The 23,239-nt window shown below is 35.5% G+C and overlaps 1 protein-coding gene across 1 annotated transcript in view; it reads right to left on the bottom strand.

Annotated features, from left to right (window-relative positions):
• The window catches only part of LOC106118489 (NACHT and WD repeat domain-containing protein 2), a 45,746-nt gene that overhangs the window by 12,188 nt on the left and 10,319 nt on the right, over window positions 1-23,239 (bottom strand). The window contains exons 2-6 of the mRNA XM_013313149.1: window positions 8,450-8,565; window positions 5,447-5,535; window positions 1,472-1,617; window positions 776-950; window positions 488-492 (exon numbers count right to left, since the gene is read on the bottom strand). Of these exons, the coding sequence (XP_013168603.1) occupies window positions 488-492; window positions 776-950; window positions 1,472-1,617; window positions 5,447-5,535; window positions 8,450-8,552 (518 nt within the window). The 5' untranslated portion in view covers window positions 8,553-8,565. The remainder of the gene's footprint in view (window positions 1-487; window positions 493-775; window positions 951-1,471; window positions 1,618-5,446; window positions 5,536-8,449; window positions 8,566-23,239) is intronic.

Below are 23,239 nucleotides of genomic sequence, written 5' to 3'. Positions count from 1 at the left end.
CTCGCGCCCGATCCCGATCCTGACCCTTTACCGGATACAAGAGGCGAATCAGGCGATCCACAGTTGGACCCTGATATTTTAGAAGCCCTCGGTGAGTCAACCAGTGACATCTCAGAGTTTGGAGAAAAAATCCACGAAAGTTTGGCTAAATTATGGCTTCCGCTTTTGGTTAAGGGCTTGCCTAGAGATAAGAAAGATAATTTATTAAAAGATTACCTCATACCCGACAATTGTAGGTTGTTACAAGCACCTAAGCTAAATGCCGAAATATCTGCAGCCGTAGCGGACTCTGTTAGGAACAGAGACAAGATCCTAGTTGCCCATCAGCAACAATTAGGATCGGGCATAACTGCCGCCAACCGAGCGTTAAACATTCTTTTAAGCGGCGAAGACAAGAAAGCTTCCATAAATCATTTAAGTAATGCCTGCCGCATACTTTCGGATTTACATGCAACAAACACGAATAGTCGCATTAAACTCATAACACCAAACCTAGATAAGAATTTTATCCACATCATTCAAGATTCAGTACGAGACGAAACTCTGTTTGGTAACAATCTTTCAAAGCAATAGAACGTCAGGGTCTGCAAATTAAAAAATCTATTTCGAGATCGAGAAAGGATTTAATTATAATAATAATATCTAAATTTGTGAATAATAACTACTAATGCCAACAATAATTTTTACCTTTATTTGGAGTGGCACTATTAACAAATTAAAAAATAACGAAAAACAATTTAAAAAATAAAGTTTTCTTTTAGATTTTGTAACTTACTTTGTTATTAAAATTGACGAGTATAGAAGATATTGGCTGCAGTACAGACACTGGAGGTACAGCATTGGAATCCTTCTTGTACCAAGTATCCAGTAGAATGACATCAACACCGCCTGCCGCCAGCTCGTCTCTCAACATTTGCAGCTCCGAAGACAGCACGTAAGTTGGTATTGGTCTAGAAATAATTGTAGAGGAAACAGATATGGATATCAACACTTCGAGACAAGTCAGGCAATGATTTTGGTGCAGTTTGACAATGGAGTCAGCTGCCAGTTATCGTTATTTTCCCATTATCTTACTAATATTATAAATGTGAAGGTTTGGCTGGATGGTTGTTTTTAGAAAGAATCTCTAAAGCATGCAGGGATCTTAAATATTTGGCACAGATGTAGAAGAATACAAAGGCTAATAATAATTTAGTTTTTTAATCCCGCACGGACAGAGTCGCGGACAACAGCTAGAACTATATAAGACCACGCTAAAGCACCTCATAAAAACATAAAACTACCTCAAAACAAGTCAATGGTAGAAACTAACTGGTACTAAACTGATATAAAAACGGCTAAACACTCACGTATATTCGTCCGGTGGCGGCACCGACTAGTTTCGAGCGGTACTGGTATTATTTCGCGGACGCGGCCCGTCGCTCACATAATGTCTCACGAAAATTTAAATAATTTAATAACTGGTACTAACCTATAACCATACTTCTGTCCAAGGAACACAACAAAGTTTGGACCCATAGACAATCGCTGGCAATTCTTTATCTCACGCATGCATAGCTCTGTGGTCATATGGTCGTCGGTGGCTTCGTCACGCACGCCCCAGCGCATGTCTACAACCTAGAGATGAAATTTGTTTATTAAAACCTTAGTGATTGTTTCCACTGCTGATTAACCTGTAAACTATGTGCCTTTGTATCTCAAATAAGTAGTGTAAAATAAGATTATGTGCATTTCATTATATAAAACCAAAAGATATGTAATCCTGCATATTTCATCTACCTATATATTCTAGCGTTGCCAATGCCGAACGAATTTATACGAGACTTGAAGGCATCAAGATGTTTTGATACATAAGAAAAAGGATTCTTACCACGATTAAACTGTGCTCCTGACGTTTCGGTACACTCGCATACGCTATGATCAAAGATTGACTGACAGTGCGGTAGTTTGAAAAATATTAAAGACAGTCTACCTTAGTCTTAGTCTCGGTCTACAGTATGCTGAAATATCGGGATCTCGAACAGCTTAATCGTGGTAAGAATCTCCTTTTTACGAATATTATGGTTTAATCGAATTTGTTTATCATACTAATATTATAAATGCGAATGTTTGGATGGATGTTTGTTTGAAGGTATCTCGGGAACGGCTGAATGAATCTGGATGAAATTTGACATACATATAGAACATAGTCTGGAAGAACACATAGGCTGCTATATAGTAATTTTCTAGAATTGTTCTTAACCAAAAGCGTCGTTTTTTGCGTAACCTTTCACAATGATCTTTTATTAGTACATAATGTTTATAGTAACAATTTTAGCTACTTCCAAACATCAGTCGGAGTGTAAAATCACGCCTCGTGTTGGCCGAAGTGTAAACATTTACTGAAACACCCGGCGTTACACGCTATTTTAGTCGACGGAAACCTAGCCACGTGCAAGCGTACGCGCCTATTTTAAAACTGATTTTCGTTGTTAATATCCTATACGGAGAAATATTTTTAATGTGTTTAATTGTTACTTGTTCGTGAAGGTTTAAATAGAACTGAATATTTAGAACTTTGTAGACATTAAATTTGATATTTTATATTTAGGAAGAAAATCCGAAAATATACCAGTGTGTTGACTACAACACTAGCCTTACTAAAATGTCGACGTTTATGTCCCCTCACTATTCATTCTGATACTGGACTTTGTAACGAAAGCACGTCATTCGCGCCAAAGGATTGTAATTAATGTCTTAAACTACTTATAGTTTTTAATAGAAATGAGGAATTAAAACAAATCTATCTTAACCTTAATACGGTATTCACAGATTTATTAAAAACAGACACTTATACATACAAATTTTGTGTTTCAAATAGGTACGGTACATTTTAGCTTATACGTCAACCGTTTTATACTGTGACTAGCGCCCGAATATTTGACAAATCATTGTTTTGAAATGCTAGTTGTCCCCCACGACTCCGTCCGCGCGGAATAAAATAAGCCTAACAAGTATATATGTGTTCTTCCAGACTATTTTCCGTTGAGACGTTCCGGGGATACCTTCAAACATCCATCCATCTATACATTCGCATTTCTATCAAAAATATATTTATCATATTTAATGTCCAAAAAAAATATACAAAACATATTATATTAAAAATAGAACACCACCGGCTGCGGAGTCCCATGACTCAAACAACCAGTGGTCAGGGCTGCAGAGACAGGAACCTCACGATGCGTGCGGTTTCTAGGATAACTGCCTTTTGTATCGGGCCCTTAATCCAACTGTGTAGCGAGAGCTTCTTGAGATGTTGGTCGAAGCTCTTCGCTATCAGTCCATTTACCGATACGACTATCGGAATAATGGTAGTTGATTTCATACGCCACCGAATCCACAAATCCGAAATCACTCTTTTGAAATTAAATATAGAATATTTATTTTACTTTTGAGAATTCATCATAAAGTCTCGTATTCTAATGTTATCCGTTTTCCTCGGAACTTCATCCGTCGGCTTATTTTCCTAATCCGCTTTTAAATTTTATGTTTTCCGTTTACTCAATCCATATCCTTCGGTTTATCAAACTCTGATTGATGTAACTGAAGGATACAGTATAAAAAATAACTGTTGATTTTGTTTTTTAAATAATAGTTAAATATCTGTGATTATGATTAAAGTCAACAAAGACATTTCTCAAGTTAAGCCATAACAGACGAAAATATGCGTCAGTAGCTCAGGGGTTAAGCACTTGACTTGCAATCTACAGGTCCTGGGTTCGAATCCCGCCATGTACCAATGTGTTTTTTTATTTACATATGTACATTTATCCGACGTTACGGTGAAGGAAATCCTTGTGATGCTGCACATATCTGAGAAGAAATTCAAAGATATGTGTGAAGTCAACCCGCACTGGGCCAGCGTGGTTTACTATGGCCTAATCACCCCTGACTTAATGTAGGCTCCGAGCCCCTCGGTGGGGACGTATAGTAAGCTGATGATGATAAAAGAAATCTTCATAAACACGACATTATTGTTTAAATATAAAACATATCTATAAAAGAACAATATCCTTTTATTTTCTTCTCTCATAATATATAATTTTCGTATCTCAGACGTTTTTGTCAACAAATACTGAGAAATAGATTCAAACGGAGACAATAATGGCTGCTTCGATTTCGGGAAAGAGTTTGTCTTTTTAATCCATATACCGGGAATGAATTAAAATAAACAGACTTTTATCAACACAACGTGAACAGTGGTAGAGCCCGATTTAACATCTTCGCACGAATTGTCCCGGCTCGCCCACAGAGAAGACACGCGTCAAGTGGAAGCAATTCCGCGTTTCGTCTGATGTTTGTGCGTTCCGGAGGCCTAATTTAGTCCTCTTTCTCTTCCCTCCGTTTTTCTTATAAGGAAACGATGGGAAGTGGAAGTGGACTTTCCGGATGAGAGTATGCATGGAAAGGGAAAATATTTTCTTTCTGTTCATCCTCTCCTCCTTCGATTAAAGGTAGGCAACGCATTTTATTAATATTATAAATGCGAATATTTGGATGTTAGAAGGTATATTTAATACCGTTTGGATTTCGCTGAATTTTGGCATACACAGAACATAATCTGGACGAACACATAGACTATAATGTTTTAATACCAGACGGAGTCACGGTCGACAGCTAGCGATATATATCTCTTATTATGATTATAATAAACAACGTATTGTGTGTCTGTATGTCTTTTATCACACCATAAAAACACTAGTTATAGTAAATGGTAGAATTCCATTGTTTCCCACTGTTCTCTTCTTTCTCAAAGAATATGACAAGGATGATAATATGCTAGTGTACTGGTGCTTAAACAGTGAAAGCCCATGGTTATTTACGTGGTTGTTTTATGCGAATTATACATAATTGTTCCGAATTGTTTTATTGTTCTTGGTAGTATAATAGCTTTTTAAATTAGCAGTATTATATTGCATTAATTTCACCTGTCCGTGGTCAATATAAATAAGTGCGTATGTTAAACAAACACAGGGTGTTGTTTTTTGTAAAATATTATAATCTTTATTCAAGAAATTGTTATTTAATTATTTTATAATATAATTATTTTTATATTATAATTTGCGGGGGAATATTTATCTCTATGGCAAATATCTTGGTCAGTAAATGTTGTAAAAAATCATAAAATCTAGAAATATTTCTTGTCTATTGTCTAGAATATTTAAAGAGTACACCCAAGTATGTTTTTTATAATAAAGACAAAATATAAAGTTTTTTATAATTTTTTTTTTAAATCTATCGATTATGTCAATGTTTGGATGTATGGATGTTTGAAAATATTTCCAGAACAGCTTCATGGATATCGATGTAAGTCGGCATAAATGTAGTCTGGTAAAACATGTAGCTAATTCTTTAATTTCAAGCGGACGAAGTCGCGGGCGACAGCTAATATCTTTATAATACACACCTGAAACTCCAAGCCATGCTTCTCTCTGCAGTAGTCCTTGATTCGTGGATAACACTTCGCCATTAATGTATTCCTTTCCATTGCCGTGTCTAAAAAGAGATAAAATTTTCTCAAAAAGAATTTTTTTTCTTTTTTATTTCTGACACAATTATAAGGTGACAAACGAGCAAGCGGCCAGTGGCATTCGGCGAAGCGTAGTGCCCGCTGAACAGGCATTCGCAATTGCAGATGATTACCCTATGCACAGCGGAGAGACGCACAGAAAGAGGATACATTGGAATTTCAAGATAAAGTTATGTACATTGTACGATTAGATTTTGTACCCTTAAATAAAAAAAACTAACGTAAATTACTTTGGTAAAAAATTACCAGGCGTAACTGACTGGCGTTCTACACGCAATCCGAGAAAAGCTTATTTTGTAAATTTAATTTTAAAGGCTAAAAACATTGGAATAATAATCTTAATATATAACTAAGAATTTCATCATCATCAGCTCACTATAAGTCCCCACTGAGGAGCTCGGAGCCTACCATAAGTTAAGGATGATTAGGCCATAGTCAACCACGCTGGCCAAGTGCGGGTTGGTTGACTTCACACATATCTTTGAATTTCTTCTCAGATATGTGCAGCATCACGATGTTTTCCTTCACCGTAAGAACGTCGGATAAATGTATATATGTAAATTGTAAATGGAAAAACACATTGGTACATGGCGGGATTCGCACCCAGGACCTGCAGATTGCAAGTCAAGTGCTAAATCCCTAAGCCACCGACGAACTAAGAATTTAAACGTTGATAAAAACCATGGATTACTGAAACCAAAATCTCCGTAAACATATTGTTATCTCTGTTTTTCCAAAGATAATGACAGGGATGACGATATGTTTTATACAGAGATTTTGCTCTTGGACACTCACGATAGGAAATACATAAATCTATAGTAAAAAAGTCTATGTTTACTGTTACCAAGTTTAATGATATTATGTTTAGGTTTAAATAAAAAAAATCGTGTAGTATTTAGCTGCAGTTTTCAACAAAGTTTAATTAATGTAATTATAAACTACGCCATAATCTGCTTGAACGTTGCTGCAGTTGCATGCAAAGTAAGGCGGCGTTCAAATGGTTAACTTCAGTGCCAAGGAAATAAATTTCCTGTTGAATTAAACTTATAAATGTTAGTTATAAATTTCTCACAAGTATTTATAGTTTCGGAAACTTAATTTATTCTTTCAAGTTAAGACAATACTAGCGCCCACAACTCCTTCAGCGCAGAATTAACATATAGAAAAAACATATAGAACATAGCCTGGAAGTACACATAGACTACTTATTAAGTCTTTAATTCCGCGCGGACGGACGCGGGCGACAGCTAGTATTCCATAAAATATAAAAATCTAATACGATATTGGTAAACCAATTAATATCGCAAAGTGCTACTATTTCAGACATTAATTAAATTTTGACGTAATCGTTCTCACTATCTCATAATGTGTTAATTAAAAGTTACCTTGAATCCCCCCTACAACCCCCCTTTTACCTTCGAACTGAGGAGTGAAGGAGGTAATGCGTTAATCAAATATCTTTGCATGTTTTGAAAGTTTATTAGTTTACGGGGAGTAGTTAAATCTATACTTATATTTATACTAGCTGTCGCCCGCGACTTCGTCCTCTCGGGATTATAAAATAGATGTTGGCCATAAATATATTAATATTAATACAATCTATAAAGTAGGTATTAGATGTGAATTACGCTTACTGCTACAGTCACTTAAAGTTATACTAGGAATGCTTAGTGTAGGTTTAGTAAGAGTAATCAACACTAAGGACTGTTTACGTAATTATGAAATGGCCTTTAGTTACTAAGGCATCATGAGCCATCAATTGGGAGAAATGTGATCTTTTTAGGAAAATTATTTATAGTAAAATAACTTTTTTTATATTTTCAATTGTTTTAATGAAAATAAAATCTAACAGTGGTAGAGCCCGCTTTAACATCTTCGCACGAATTGTCCCGGCTCGCCCGGTGAAATACCACGACCACACAGAAGACAGGCGTCAAGTGGAAGCAATTCCGAGTTTCGTCTGATGAGTGTGCGTCCCGGAGGCCTAATTTAATCCTCTTTCCCTTCCCACCCTTCTTATTATAAGGAAAGGATGGGAAGTGGAAGTGGACTTTCCGGATGAGAGGATGCATGGAAAGGGAAGATATTTTCTTTCTGTGCATCCTCTCCTCCGTCGAATCAAGGTAGGCAACGCATATGCAATTGCGTATGTCTATGGGCAACGGTCACTTCGCTATTTCAGCGATTGCAGGTGGCCGCTCGCTCGTTTGCCACCTTTTGATATAAAAAAAAATCTGTTTTAGTTATAAACATTAGTATAATATTTCGTCATAAGTTTCCAGTTTTTTCGTGTCTTATAAAGTTTCAATACCTTCAACTAAACTCAGAGTTTAGTTTAAAGTAAACTCGATTGTTAATATATCCTTCGAAGTGCACCAGAAGTTTAGAGTTTGATATTAGAAGTTTAAGAAATATTTAGTATTAAATCGTAGAATCGTAAAATTTTATTGCGTAATATAATTTTAATTTTCTTCTAAGTTATTAGTTACTTACTTTAAAAAAAAATCAATCATATTAAGTAGTCTCTAGATTATACTTGGATGGTAGAAAATATCTAATAACGGCTGCATGGATCTTGCTGAAATTTGGCATAGATGTAGAACATAGCTTTTTTTTCCAGAGAGGAATGCTTTATCCATACTCCGCGCCCCCGGGGGACGCGGTAGTTATGTGGGATTCTCCTCCATAGTGGAGGCATACCCACTAAACCTCTCTGTTCCTCCAACGCATCGGGACGGGGCCACGGGCACGCTTTCGCTCTCGTCCGTACCCATGTAGAACATAGCCTGGAGAAGCACATGGGCTACTCATTATCTTATTTTAATCCGTATGGACAGAGTCTCAGGCGACTGCTACTCTTAAATAAAGAACATTCCTTACCAGTGAAGGTAGAGCTGGTAAATATCCTCACGATCTTTGAGCTAACAGGCGGCAGCAGCTTCAGAGATCCTGCGAAGATCAGGTCCACTGTACGATCGTCCATGATGAATAGAAAACTGAAAGAAAAATAAATATTTTAAATTCTGTCATTAGAAAAATACAATTCATCAGGTCACACAGGAGACCGAGGTTCCCAAGCCTTAAGGGTGTCGAGGCCCTCGTTAACCACGTTCCAATACATTATTTGACACATTTTCTAGGTACTCTGCAGAATATCCAGAATCTGGTACTCTGCATTTTGCACGAAATTACATGTGAAATGATAGAACTAACACGAGGCATTTTTTAAAAACGAGAATAGAACCCGAAACGAATATCATAAAATAGGTCATAGATATATCTTATATATAAAATTCTTGTGCCATTGTTAGTTACCATACTCCACGGAACTGCTTGACCGATTTTTAAGAAATTTATATACATATTCTTTATCTTATATCTTATAAGGCAAGGATGGGAAGTGGAAGTGGACTTTCCAGATGAGAGGATGCATGGAAATGTTTTCTTTGTGTGCATCCTCTCCTCCGTCGATTAAAGGTAGGCAACGCATATGCAATTGCGTATGTCTATGGGCAACGGTCAGCTATTTCGCTATTTCAGCGATTTCAGGTCGCTCGTTCGCCACCTTATGATATACATAAAATGACACTTTATAAATTGAATCTAATATATGTCATAGTTTAAACAATCTATCTATAGGTAACATATCTAGGAAATATTACTCTAAAAGCTTTAAGCTATAACACAAATCTTGCGTAGTAATTTGTCAATTTTCCGTGATTGCTGGAACTTTGAGTAGGAAATTCACGCAATTTTGCAATATTAGCTGTCGTCCGCGACTCCATCTATGGAATTGAAAAAAATTGTAGTCTATATCTTCTAGATTATGTTCTACATCTATGCCAAATATCATCAAGATCCGTTAAGTCGTTATAGAGATATTTATAGTAACCATATCCATTTAAATATTTGCATTTATATTTTGTAAAATTAACAAGATTGGGTATCATGCATTTTTAAGTTAATTATCTGTTCAAGGAGGAATGTTTTTAAGACAGACACACAGACAAATTGCTAGTATAAAGTTGATATATTTTTACCAAAAATTAGACCTTTCATTCAACCTTAACGAGTAACATTCAATAAGCCGTTATCAGGATATTATCAGTTTGATAACACTACCAAATTACGAAGCAACATATATCTATAGTGTGTCTATTTAAGATAGATTAGTTTGACAACTGACGCCTATGAAGTATCGAATTAATTTTGTATGAATATTAATGTTGTACTTCTTGGACGCTTGTCATAGTTTTGGAACGACCGAGAAAATATAAATCAAACAAATAAACACTATAACTTAGGTTCTTTATTACTTTTTGAATGTATTACAGATATTTAGCTATGTGTCGCGCAATTAAGTTAAAAATCATTAGAGATAGTTTTTTTGTTTCTTGTCATATCGATTTATGGTTTAATATTTTTGTGGTTTATTTACATTTTAATTCAAAAAGAATAATCACAAAATTTCCGACTTCACGTTCTATGAGAACGACAATTGAAAATTTTCGTAACCGATTTTAAACAACTTATCTATAGTGCATTGTCAAATGATTTGTCAAACTAATCTATCTTAAATAGACACACTATAAAGTAGGTTTTGACTATAAATATATAGCTATCAATAGCGTAATTTACGGTCATTTCAAACCGTTCAGTAGCAATAAATTTTATTCGGTTTAACAAAACTACAGTCGTAGTCTTATAGTGTCGGTTTCTGAGTTTCCTGTAATGTTTTTATGACCACATGAAATCGAACTGAGAAAAATCCACATCAATAACTATTTAATGGCTTTTAATCTTTCAAATTTTAACATAAACCAGACTTGTATAAAGGTGGTAATACACTATACATGAACATTCGTTCGCATACAATTTGAAATTCATTTTTGTGTATCTAACTAATATTATAAATATAAGATAGCCTGCCTTTTGGAGGAAAGACATGGTTATGTGAGATTCTTACTAAAACCCCCTCGGTGTCCAACCTCAAGTGCGACTGCGAGGGTCCCGGGATCTCTAAAGGAACGTACCGGAACCCTTTGCAAAGGGCTTCTGCACGGCTCCAGGAAAATACTTCCTAGTGCCTTCGCAAGATTCGATCGATCGAGATTGTCGAAACAACATCGGACCACGCAATGTTACCGTCTTCTCGGAATTGCTTCATTGGCGATCACCCCACCCTAATCCACAACCCCCTTGATCCCTTTTTAACGCGACTGCGTGAAGAGGGAGGAAAATGTTTATTACCTCTGAGGGGGTAAAAACAATGATATTCTGAAAAGGCCAGTACGTCATCAGTACGTCAGTTACAGCAATTGATAAAATAAATGAAGTATCGCTAGGTTTATTTATAAATACAAATATTCAGTTATAAATAATGGATAAACACCTTTATCGTATCCCTGGCACGGACTCAAACCGGGTTCTATAAACCGCCGCCAGGGGCGCTGGTTCAACGAACACTACATTTTAACGAGCAACAAATTATTACTGCGTACACCAGTTCTTAGGAAAGCGTGTATTGTGGCCACAGAAATATCCCTTTTAGAATTTACTATTTAAGGTAAAGCTAGGAAGTACATTAAAAAAATAATGCAACAAAAGTTAAATCCATTTGTCCCCTGTTTCTTCCCACTACTTTATATTAAGGTAAAGAAAAGGGAAAGATGGCAGAAGACCTCTCTAGCGATTTTAACATGGCAATAAGGCTTTTTTATTTTATACTAGCTGTTGCCCGCGACTCTGTCCGCACGGAATTAAAAAAAAACTTAATTAGTAGTCTATATAATCTTCCAGACTATGTTCTACATCTAAGCCAAATTTTAGCTATATTCATACAGCCGTTCTGGAGATATCTTCTAACATCTATCCAATGTAACATTCGCATTTATAATATTAATAAGATAACTAAAATATAGGTTTCTAGTAGAACTTACGTAACAAAGGAAACTAACAAGCACTTTTCTTAACCTAGTTTCAAATGCGTCAATCTTCAATAGAGTGGGAGAGCTTAATATAGACTACAGAAGTGCAAGCAAGACAAAAGCATTCAAGTGTACATACATCGAATAGACAAAGACGATTTACCTGGCCCAGTTTACGCCGGACTTTAAATCAATACACTAAAGATGTTAAGGTCGAGTTAAATCGATTAAATTTTCACTTTTAATTCGAATTAAAATATCGATTTTTAATCGTTGAACGTTTTCTCTGAGTAGTGGTAAAGGACTGGCAGTTTGGAAAATATTGATAGAAAAGCAAAACTGTTATTCGGTTGCTAGGCAACTGATTTGGTTAAGTTATATCTTTAGAATATAATTTAGTGATGTGACTTTAAAGACCGCAGTCGGTCTTTGAACAAAGTTAAAACTTTTTAAATTCATACCTTGTTTGAACTTAAATTTTCTTTTTCACTTTTATATAGCAAATAATATAAATATATTAAAAGCCAAAAACATCCATAAAGTTTTACTAAAAAAATAATAAAAAAAATCTTACTTTTAACTACTATTTTTTTTTATAACAGAAGGGGGCAAACGAGCAGCGGGAACACCGAGGTGTTCAACGACGCCCATGAACATCAGCAATACCAGAGGAACCGCAGATGCGTTGACGGCCTTTGAGGTGGTGATAAGCTCAGACTATTATAAATGCGAAAATTTAGGATGGATGTTTGTTTGAAGGTATCTCCAGAACCGTTCTACGGATCTTGATGAAATTTTCCATACATATAGAACATAATCTGGAAGAACATAGGCTACTAATTATGTTTTTTTTAATTCCTTGCGGACGTAGTCGCGAGCGGCATCTAGTACTGAATGTAGTAAAAAAAACACTGAATACGGAAATACAAATTTTGCATATTAAGTACGTATTGATGACCCATTTTACGTTCCTTGGTAATGGTCGAGCGGAAAATTACATTAGTGAGGTCATGTAATCTGTAAATGGTAATAAATGGCCTGAAAAAAAGTAATCCATTAGCCGTAGTGTGCAGGCCGCGCCTTACACAGTGTCTACTGGGCGTAGTCTTTGACAACTGGCCCAATTTATAAGCGCAAGCGATTTCTGATGGAAAATATTGGTTGCGTAAATGGTTAAAATTCGTGTAAGATATTTTAGTTTTTACAAATTCACTGTGATTCTTCTGTTTGTATTTCATTGTCTTCACTGTCATGTCACGCTTACATTAAAATTTTAAGACGACGATGAGGAATATGTTCTGTGTACCGGAGGTCAACTTTTTTCTTATAAGGAAAGGTTGTAGTTGTTAGAGAAAGAGATATATAGTAAAAGGATATCTTTCCGTATGTTCATATAAGATAAAAAAATATTTATTAAAGATTTGGCAGAAGTGGACTAGGGAGAAGCGGCGCCTGGTAAAGCGGGTCACTGATACTTGATGCCCACGACCAGTCTGAAACGACTGCAACGACGAAGAAGTGGATTTAAGTAGTTAGTTTCTTTAATTTTATAACATTTCACTTCTAATAACATTGCGATCGTTCTTTTGAATTTCTATGTTACAATCGTGTTGACGTGGACATTACCAAGTTTAGAGTCTTGAATTAAAATAAATCGAACAACAAAAGTTACCAAAGCTTTTCACTTGTACCACACAACAATGTCGGAAACGCTTCTATTTTCGTATCAAGTCCTACCTGTGTTGCTTTTCCACGATTAGACTGGGCCTGGGGGCTATAAAGTGAGTTCCGGCGGACGATTCCTACTTTACTTCAGTTACAGCCCACTAAAGAACATTTACAACTTTCTATGATATGTCGCCTGCGTATTACAATGTTGCTAGCATTTCTAATTTCAGTATTCGATGAAATATTGAAGTTAGGACTTTTAAAAGAGAGATACTTCCATATAAATTTCCAATACCACTTTCAACTTTTTATCGCATTAAATGTACCCTTTCTTCTTTCTCAGACTCTGAGTACAAATTTATTTTTAAACGGTCCCGTAGTTTTTGCGTAAAAGGACATACAGTCAGACAGACAGACAGAGTTACTTTCGCATGTATGATATTAGTAAGCATTAGTATAGATTAACTACATTATTCGGATTTCGGTTGTTTGTTTTCAAAAAGAAGTTCTCAGCTCGCCTTTATTTTTTTTAATTTGTAACTCCGCTTCTGCCTGTCCAATTTTCATATATTTATTAATATTAAAATATAGAAATAACTTATACTAAAATAACTCAAAAACTACTGGGTAGTTTTTGAGTTATTTTGGTATAAGTTTTAAGTATAGAAAAAGCACAGATTAAGCTTAATAACAAATAATAAAACAGTCTTTTTTAAAAAGAAACAGTACGAAAATAAAACAAATTTACATTTTTCAAACTAACCCAATATTTATTGAACTTTATCTCTGTTATTTATTGGTGTAACACATGCTAGAATTTAAATTGAGGCGATTTTTTATTCAACAATAGACAAAACTCGATCAGAAGTTGTAAAAAATTCATATTTACATCGCAAAACCAATATAGCCAACCAAGTTATGGGATTAATAACTTTATTGATTGGCGAGTACTGTTTATTCATAGGTTTTTTATTTACTAGCGGTCGCCCGCGACTGTCAACGCGAAAAGTGGCTTATAACATGCCCGCGTTCATCACCTAGCTTCCCGTTTAAGTATCTTCAAAATCAGGCCAGCCATTCCGAAGGTTATCCTAAACAAACACAGCCTTACGTACAGACAGACAAAAAATAAAAAAAATGATTTATAATATATCAAATCATGTGCACGATATAAGATTTTTAATACATACGTACAAACACTCCAATTTTATAAATATGTATAGAATATATTTAAGAATATAAGACCAAAGTTCAGCAGTAGACCACACTATATCTTTATCAAAGGGTAGGGCTACACGGCCGTGGCGAATTGCACGCCCGCGCCCCCTATTGATATTTAGAGGTCAAGGTTGAATGGTTGCCGTGTTTGCAAAATGAATTGTTAATTTTCTATATATAAACGTTTCACTTTTATAAATTAAGCTATTACGTTCATGCATATTAATGCAATTTTTTTTTTAGAAAATCTACAATAATCTAAAAAAAAATTGTGAAGGTACTATAAACGCTAAAGATCAGTCAAAAACAATCTAAAAAGGTCAGTAAAGGACCGCGAAAAGTCCTTTTAAAAAAAAAAAAGTCTTCATTCGTTCGAGCATAACTGCGCGATAAAAACGTCGCGATTTAAAAAAGGTTGCCGTATGAACAGATACATGAAAATGCGCGTTAAAAAAGCATAGAGCAAACTCTTCGCTTTTTTAACGCGCGTTAGAAAAGCGCATTTACGATTTTGTCCCACAGATGAATGTAACATCACTACTTCAAACAACTGTGGGAGTGCACGCTTTAATATCTTCACACTAACCGTCCCGGCTCGCCCGGTGAAATACCACGACCACACAGAAGACAGGCGTCAAGTGGTAGCAATTCCGCGTTTCGTCTGATGAGTGTCTTTCCCTTCCCATCCTTTTTCTTATAAGGAAACGATGGGACTTTCTGGATGAGAGGATCCATGGGAAGGTAAAATATTTTCTTTCTGTACACCCCCCATCCATTAAGGTACCACTAAAGGTAGGCAACGCATATGCAATTGAGTATGTCTATGGGCAACGGTCGCTTCGCTTTTTCAGCGATTTCAGGTGACCGCTCGCTCGTTTGCCTCTTTATGGTATAAAAACAATGCTTATTTTCAGCTTTATATTATGATCTTACCAGAAAGCGGGGTAAGACCCCCCTTTTACCGTACCCCACTACCCCCTGTGGAGAACTTCCTATATGAGGCAATTAATCTTTTTTAAGGGCCCTTTCATTAACAACTCAACGCAAAACAAATTATGTTAGATGTTTACGTTATTAAGAGTTACTGTGCCGTTTGAATTACGTTAAATAAATTTATCATTAAATCGTAATTTATGTTGGAATAATATTGTGAAAGGAAATTAGTTATGTTTGCTTTTAATTAATAATAAACAATCATGAACCTACATTAACTTCTAGGCCTGATATAATTTACTAAGACAACCATACATCTAAGTTAAGAGAGACTAAAGGGTGCCTGGCTTTCGATGGCGCAGGCCAATGAACGTAACTTTTAAGGGCGCCACACTGATTTTCGCCTCCAGGCACCCAAAATTTATAAGATGGCCTTGTCCATACTTAAAACTCAGGTCCTTTTAATACCTTCTCTCTTTAGAAGAAAGCTACAACTTACTAACTTACAAGTTACAAACAAATTCTAATAAAACATTACCTTCAACGCTATCAATATCTTTGACAAAACCGAGAAAATAATATGTTAAAGCCAAGACTTTGGTCTCAGAAACTCACAGTTAGTCGGCAATCATTAATATTACTAATTTTATCTTACTACATAGATGGATGGATGGATATTTGTTGGAAAGTAACTGCTCAACAGATGTTGATGAAATTTGGCGCTCATATCGAACATAGTCTAGACCAGTCTTTCCCAAAGTGTGCGATAACGCCCCCTTGTGGGCGCTGCAGGTTTCAAGTTGCGGGTTATAGTAAAAGTTTCATTTAGAATTCTCCGTTAATATACATATATAGGTCGCAGTAATTAATTAATTTAATTTGAAGTTTTACAGGTTTTTAAATATGTGAAAATATGGGGGCGCTAAAAAAATATTTATTCTCAAAGTGGGCAGTAGATAAAATAAGTTTGGGAACCACTGGTCTAGAACACATAGGCTACTTTTTGAGTTTTTTTTTAATTCTGCGCGGACGGAATTGCGGGCGACAGTTAGTATATTTATATTTCCTATTACTCTATTAAATCATCATCACCATCATCATCAGCTCACTATACGTCCCCACCGAGGGACTCGGAGCCTACCCTAAGTTAAGGGTGATTAGACCATAATCAACCACGCTGGCCAAGTGCGGGTTGACTTCACACATATCTTTGAATTTCTTCTCAGATATGTGCAGCATCACGATGTTTTCCTTCACCGTAAGAACGTCGGATAAATGCACATATATAAATCGGAAATGGAAAAACACATTGGTACATGGCGGGATTCGAACCCAGGACCTGTAGATTGCAAGTCAAGTACTTGACCCCTGAGCCATCGACGCTCGCTATTAAATCCTTAGCTACGAATTACCATTGTGAACAGAAATTAACAATTGGTAAAGTGGAACATTTTATACAAAGTCAGCAAAGAATTCCAACAGTCAATAAATCGTTGAAAGCTTTAATTGGCGTAACTGCACTCTAAAACTTTCAACGGCTAAATAAAAAAGGATTTTATTTGCTTTTAATCTAGCTTTTTTATTGAATGTAGATACTAGATAATAAAATCCACTACACAGAATATCTGATTAATATTATAAACTAGCTGTCGCCCGCGACTCCGCGTGGACATATAAAAAAACTTAATTAGTGTAGCCTATGTGTTCTTTCAGACTATGTTCTAAACGTATGCCCAATTTAATTGAGATCCGTTCAGCCGTTCTAGAGATATCTTCAAACACACATCCATCCATCCACATCACATAAGTTAAATAAAAAGCAGCTCTTCAAGGCATAAATTCGAAAAAAAATGAATAAATAGTATCCTATGTCCGTCTCCTGGCTCTAAGCTAACTCACCAATTTTCAGGCATATCGGTAAAGCCGTTCTTGAGTTACAAATAGTGTAACTAACACGATTTTCTTTTACATATATAGATGAGAATGTATAAATGGATGGATATTGGTTTGCAAATATCTCCAGAACGGCTGAACGTATCTCGATGAAATTTGGCATACATATAGAACATAGTCTGGAAGAACACGTAGGCTACTAGTTTTTTTTAAAACTAGGCTGACGAAATTGCATTCGACATTTAGTAATAAATAAAAGACAATCAATAAATAAATAAATGACGAACTCAACGCGATCGTAGCGTTTTTCATTAAGGACTATTTAATAAAGTTGCAACTCTAACAGCTGTTGTGAGCGATTGCTCTTGCGACCACTTTAAACTTATTCCACTCTATTCTACTTCAATTTGAAAACTGAATTGTAATTAACTTTATTGCTTTATTCGTATACTTTTTAATTCCACTTTAGATCTGTGATAACTTTTATTTAACAACCAATTTTTATCGGAGCAATCTTCGTTCATATTTGAAAAAATATATGTTTTCAACTGCGTGGGGGATTGAAATCTAATACTTGTATTGGGGAATGTCTATGTGAATTTGGAAAGTTTAATGATAATAAAGACAATTATCCATACATTGCTTAAGTTTGGAACGTTAGGAACGCATATCAGCTTACTAAATGTCTCCACTGAGGGGCTCGGAGCCTTCCCTAAAGTAAGGGGTGATTAGGCATAGTCAACCACGCTGGCCAAGTGGTTGACTTCACACATGTCTTTGAATTTCTTCTCAGATATGTGTAGCATCACGATGTTTACCTTCATCGTAAGAACCGAAGGAACGTATATATTTTATTTGATATGAATTCTGCATTCAACTATTGTCCAGGAACATAAAAATCTGTTGCACAAATTGGCCCGGCTACACAGAAGACAGGTGTGAAGTGAAGGCAATGTCACTGGCTTGTCGGAGGCCTAAATTTAATCCTCTTTCCCTTTCCATTCTTTTCTTAAAGTGGAATCGGAGAGGGCACATAGAATGGGAAATATCCTCTTTCTGTGCATCCCTTCCTCTGTTAATTAAAGGTAGGCATGGCATCTGTAATTACGTATGTCTATGGGCAGCGATCGCTTTCCTATTTCATCAAACTCAAGGTGGCCACTTGGTCTTTTGCCATAATATAAAAAAAATTGTGATTTTTAGGAACCAATATCACAAAGCAATAGTTGCAATTGTCAACGCGATTGTACAAATACAATTCCGCCAATAAAGATTTAAACTCATTCAATATTTATTTCAAATCGATCACATCCTGAATTCAAGCTTTGTGTACGGATGTCTAAAGTACAGTCAGCAAACTAAGAGGTGAATGAAAATATATAGTTTTACAATATTTATAATTTATTTTCCAAGAATATTATACACAATATTTATGTTATAATGTGAACTGTTTTATTATCCAGCAACCAGTTGCCTGTCAGGTTGTCTTCGAAATAAATCTCTTCTAATTTCTTCCACGCCTCTCTATTAAAAAATCTTGGGCTAGTCTTTTCCATTCCTTTGGTAAACCATCTTTTTATTTGTCGTTCTTTGCATTTTCCCTTCAGTGGGATAACAATCCATGACGTTTTGAAGCGAAAAACTGCATGTTACAAAAATGTTACAATACGTATGAGACATGTTTTATAAATTAAATATTTGATTTGTTTTTTAGATTGGAATATTATATCTTAAGGCACGTCACAATAAACAATTATACTATGCGTAAATAAATAATTAAACAACATATATCTTACTCTTAAATTTATGAATTTGAATACATCTTTACTCTGACTTAATTTTTTTAAGATTTGTTGTGCTGACTGTACCTATGCAGTCAAGGTAACTTCACATTCCCCGGTCGTGCGGCGCGCGTGTTCAGTTTGACAATTTGATAACATACAGATTTTTGCCGGCGACTGTACACACGGAATCGTGTTATTTTATTGCATAGATCCGTTTCCTTTTATGGAATTTTACGATTTATGAAACTAGCTTTTGCAGACAGCAATATACTATAACTAGCTAAAAAAGAACTTCATTAATATCAAAGTGTATGCGCAGTAGTTAACGCAACAACTACCGCCTGCCAGACTGCTTAGACTCTATGCAAAAGAGCAAGAAGGACGACATATCACAAAATCAGCTGACCTGAAATTCTTTCTTTTATTACGTTGCTACCTCCCGTATTAGTAGTCTATGAGTTCTTCCAGACTATGGAGGAGAACTGGAGATACCTTCTGCCAATATCCAGCCAAACAATCGCATTTGATATGTTAGTAAGAAATAAGATTATATAACAACATATTACTTTGAAATCAATAATCTACCGTGGATTTCTGAGACCAAATCTTCGTTACAACAAAACATATTGTTCGGTTTTGTCAAAAATAATGAAGGGGATTACGATATGTTTTATAGAGAGATTGGTATTAGAAACCCACGGTGAAAGTGCCCTGTGATTGAAAAATCATACTGCTTTCAATCTTTACATATTTGTCAAATGACTGACAGTCCTTGTTTCAAATTTATCTGAACTGAAGAATAGCTTGATCAAATTAAGTCAAACATATTGCATAGTTTATTGGATGGTCTACTAAACTCAGCGGAGAAAAGTCACGATGATTTTTAAAATTGAATACCATAGTTCAATTTATAAGCTTTTATTTTATAATATACTAGCTGTTGCCCGCGACTCCGTCCGCGCGGTATTAAAAAATAGATGTTGGCCGATTCTCAGAACTAGTCAATATGCTCACAAAATTTCATGAGAATCGTTCAAGCCGTTTCAGAGGAGTATGGGAACGAAAATTGTGACAAGTGAATTTTATATATAAGATTTTAGGTAATTATTAGTTTTTGATATATTATTTAATATCGTACATGTAAGACTCTTCTCGTTAAAAATAAATAAACTTTTTGTTTTATAACCACAAAAAGCAAAACGAGGTACACTTTAACTTACATATCACGCGAAAACAATGTCTAAATAGTAAATTATAGTTCATTTCAAATAATTGTTATAGAACAGAATCGTCAGTGCAAATGATTCGAATTTCCGGCAGTAGAGTAGCGCCGGCCTCACGGATATAATTACCAAGGTAACAGCTTCGTGCGCTACGTGACAATGCGCGTGTCCATTGACTCACGATAATTTGAAACATTGACAATTCCTAGCATAGTTCAATAGTGTCGTAAATAATTTTTAATCAGCTATGTGGGCGGATATTTATTACTATAATACAAATACGAGACAAATTACAATTATTTAATGGTTTTAAGTTAGATATCTTTTAGAATCCGTATACTTGATCGAAATTAAATTGATAAGTGTTCTGAACAGTTTTGTACCATGTTCGTACCCTGTTTGTTACCATCCATACATCCTGGATTCGGTGCGATTCTCGCGAAATTTCCTGCCTCGAACTGCCTTGTTATAGAACGTTTTATACTCGGCAGTATTTCCAAACCAGTGCGATTTAGGGTGCTTCAAGAAGAGACTATATCTAAAAGGTCGGCAACGCATCTTCAAGTCTCCTGGTGGCGTGGAAGTCTACGGATGTCGACGATCACCTCGTTCTCTCCGATCGTTTACCCATACTCTTATAAAAAAGATACACGATCAATGTCTAAAGATAATGTGTAACAGCAAATTATTTTTAATAACTACACTTTTAACGACGAAAGCATCTTCCGTCATAACAATGGAAACGCGCAAACTTAACAATCGATCAGATGACTCAAGAACCTATTTCGTTCACAAAGACAAGTTGTTTTTTTTTGGTAGACGGCCTTGAGTATCGGCCACGCGCAATGGACACAGATTTAGATGACGGTTCTACTAGTTCAATGGACCCGGGATTTGTAGCTTTATGTTCTAGTCATCGTGATTTTGCATGTTTAACTTAGATACATTCAAAATGCATAGAGATTACAGTTATAGATCGGTAATTGTCAACAGGACTGATGGATGGATTTAAGGTTAACTTAAGCATGAAATTATTGGATCAAATAATTATTACAAGTTCTAAGTAAAGTAGTCAGTATCTCCGCGTTCCATCTGTTGCGTGTGGATTCTGGAAGTCTAATTTTAGTCATCTTTCCTTTCCTACCCTTTTATTATAAGGAAAGAATGGGAATAATGTGGAAAGTGGATTTGTTGGACGCATTAGAAGAGGAAATATTTGCTTACTATCCGTCGTCTGGACATTAAGGTAGGCAACGCATCTGCAATTGCGGAAGTCAGGTCCCTAGCTCGTTTGATACCTTGTAATAAAGTCTGTCAAGCGATTGATGGACATAGGCCTTGCCCAAAAATCGCGACGATGGTCCTGTGCTACTCGCATCGAGGATACACCTGCAACCTTGATCTAGGTTTATCTAACAGTAGTTTTTAGGATTCTAATGTGTTTAAAAATATATATCTTTTTACGGTCTTTTAGCAAACGCATACTCTGTTTACTGTCTGTTCCCTTTGTAGTTTTCTTAGTACTGAAACAAATTGAACGTAAATCTAACATTTCTATAAAATGTGCAACTAAACACACAGCGCGTGGATAACGAGCAGATTTAACTGACTGATACGACTATGTCTGTTTGTGAACTGTTAGATTGGAAATGTTATATTTATATGACAGTTATTTTGTTACTGATTTGAAGATATTCTTTTTTTACCTTATGTCGTCTTTGTGAATGTTTATATGGATGTTTGTTTGCAATTATCTCCGGAACCGCTGAACAGATCTTGATGAAATTTGGCATACATATAGAACATAGTCTGGAAGAAAACATAGGCTACTAATTAAGTTTTTTTTTAATCCCGCGAATACGGAGTCACGGGCGACAACTAGTATTTAAGTTAATTATACAATTCGTTTAGGCAAATTACAAATGTGCGACATTCTATTGTTTCACATAAATATTACCATAGCGTTTTGTCCTAGTGTATACGCACCTTTATAATTGTCTCTGGTACATTACAGGACAATGTAAGCCAACATTAACCTTGTTCTACTCTGTATATACATTATCTATTGTTTCTCATAAGCACCTATTTCATTTTGTCTGTATGTACGTCATCAAGCGTATGACATCATCGGTAGCCGCTAATCGTGATCTGAATCGCACAGACGGACAATCATAGATGTTGTTTAGTTTGATGATTAAATAAATGCAGTTTGCAGTTTCCTTTACAAGTACTTTGTTTTCTTAGAGTTAGTTTTACACTTTATCTGTTTACCTTACTAATATTAGCGAAGATGGATAGATGGATGGATGTTTGTTCTTTTTTAGACTTTATTTATAAGAATCCTATGGTTTGAATTCGCCAAAATAGCGATGTAATCGTTGCCCATAGATATCTGCAATTGTAGATGCGTTGCCTACCTTTAATCGACGGATGAGGAGACGCAAATAATAAATATTTACCTTTCATATGCATCTATTTCTCCGAGTAATATTTAATACATAACCTTACTATTTATGGATGGATAGATGTTCATTAGAATGTATCTGCATGTCGGTTTAAAGGATCTCGGTGAAATTTGGCATAAATGTAAAACACAGTCTAGAAAAAAACATAGACTACCCTTTTTTATAATTTCGCGCAGACGGAGTCTAGACTGACAGCTAGTTGTAATAAATCAAAGATTCTGAATGTGAGATATTTATAAAAATAACATAAGGGAACATACTCATACTACGTGACATATTTTTTTAGTTTTTAGACCCTTCCCTCCCCTCGGTGACCACTCGTAGTACATGCCAAGATCCCCCCCCTTTAGTTTTTACGTAGTAATTCAAAACTATCATTTTTAATCATTTCACAAACATGAAAAAAAATGACTCATACTCTTCTTTATAGCATAAGAGTGCATGCATACTTAAATTACTAGTGAATTATGTATTATGCAAAAAAAAACTAACAACTACGTGACAAAACCTGAGCCACCCTGAGCTCCTGTGACTGACCGTAGTATTTTAAAGCCCCCCC

This window comes from Papilio xuthus, unplaced genomic scaffold, assembly GCF_000836235.2.
Source record: "Papilio xuthus unplaced genomic scaffold, Pxut_1.1 DF827570.1, whole genome shotgun sequence".
Taxonomy (NCBI): Eukaryota; Metazoa; Arthropoda; class Insecta; order Lepidoptera; family Papilionidae; genus Papilio; species Papilio xuthus.
Note: the sequence above shows the minus strand (reverse complement) of the source record. Positions and strands in the feature narration are given on the sequence as shown.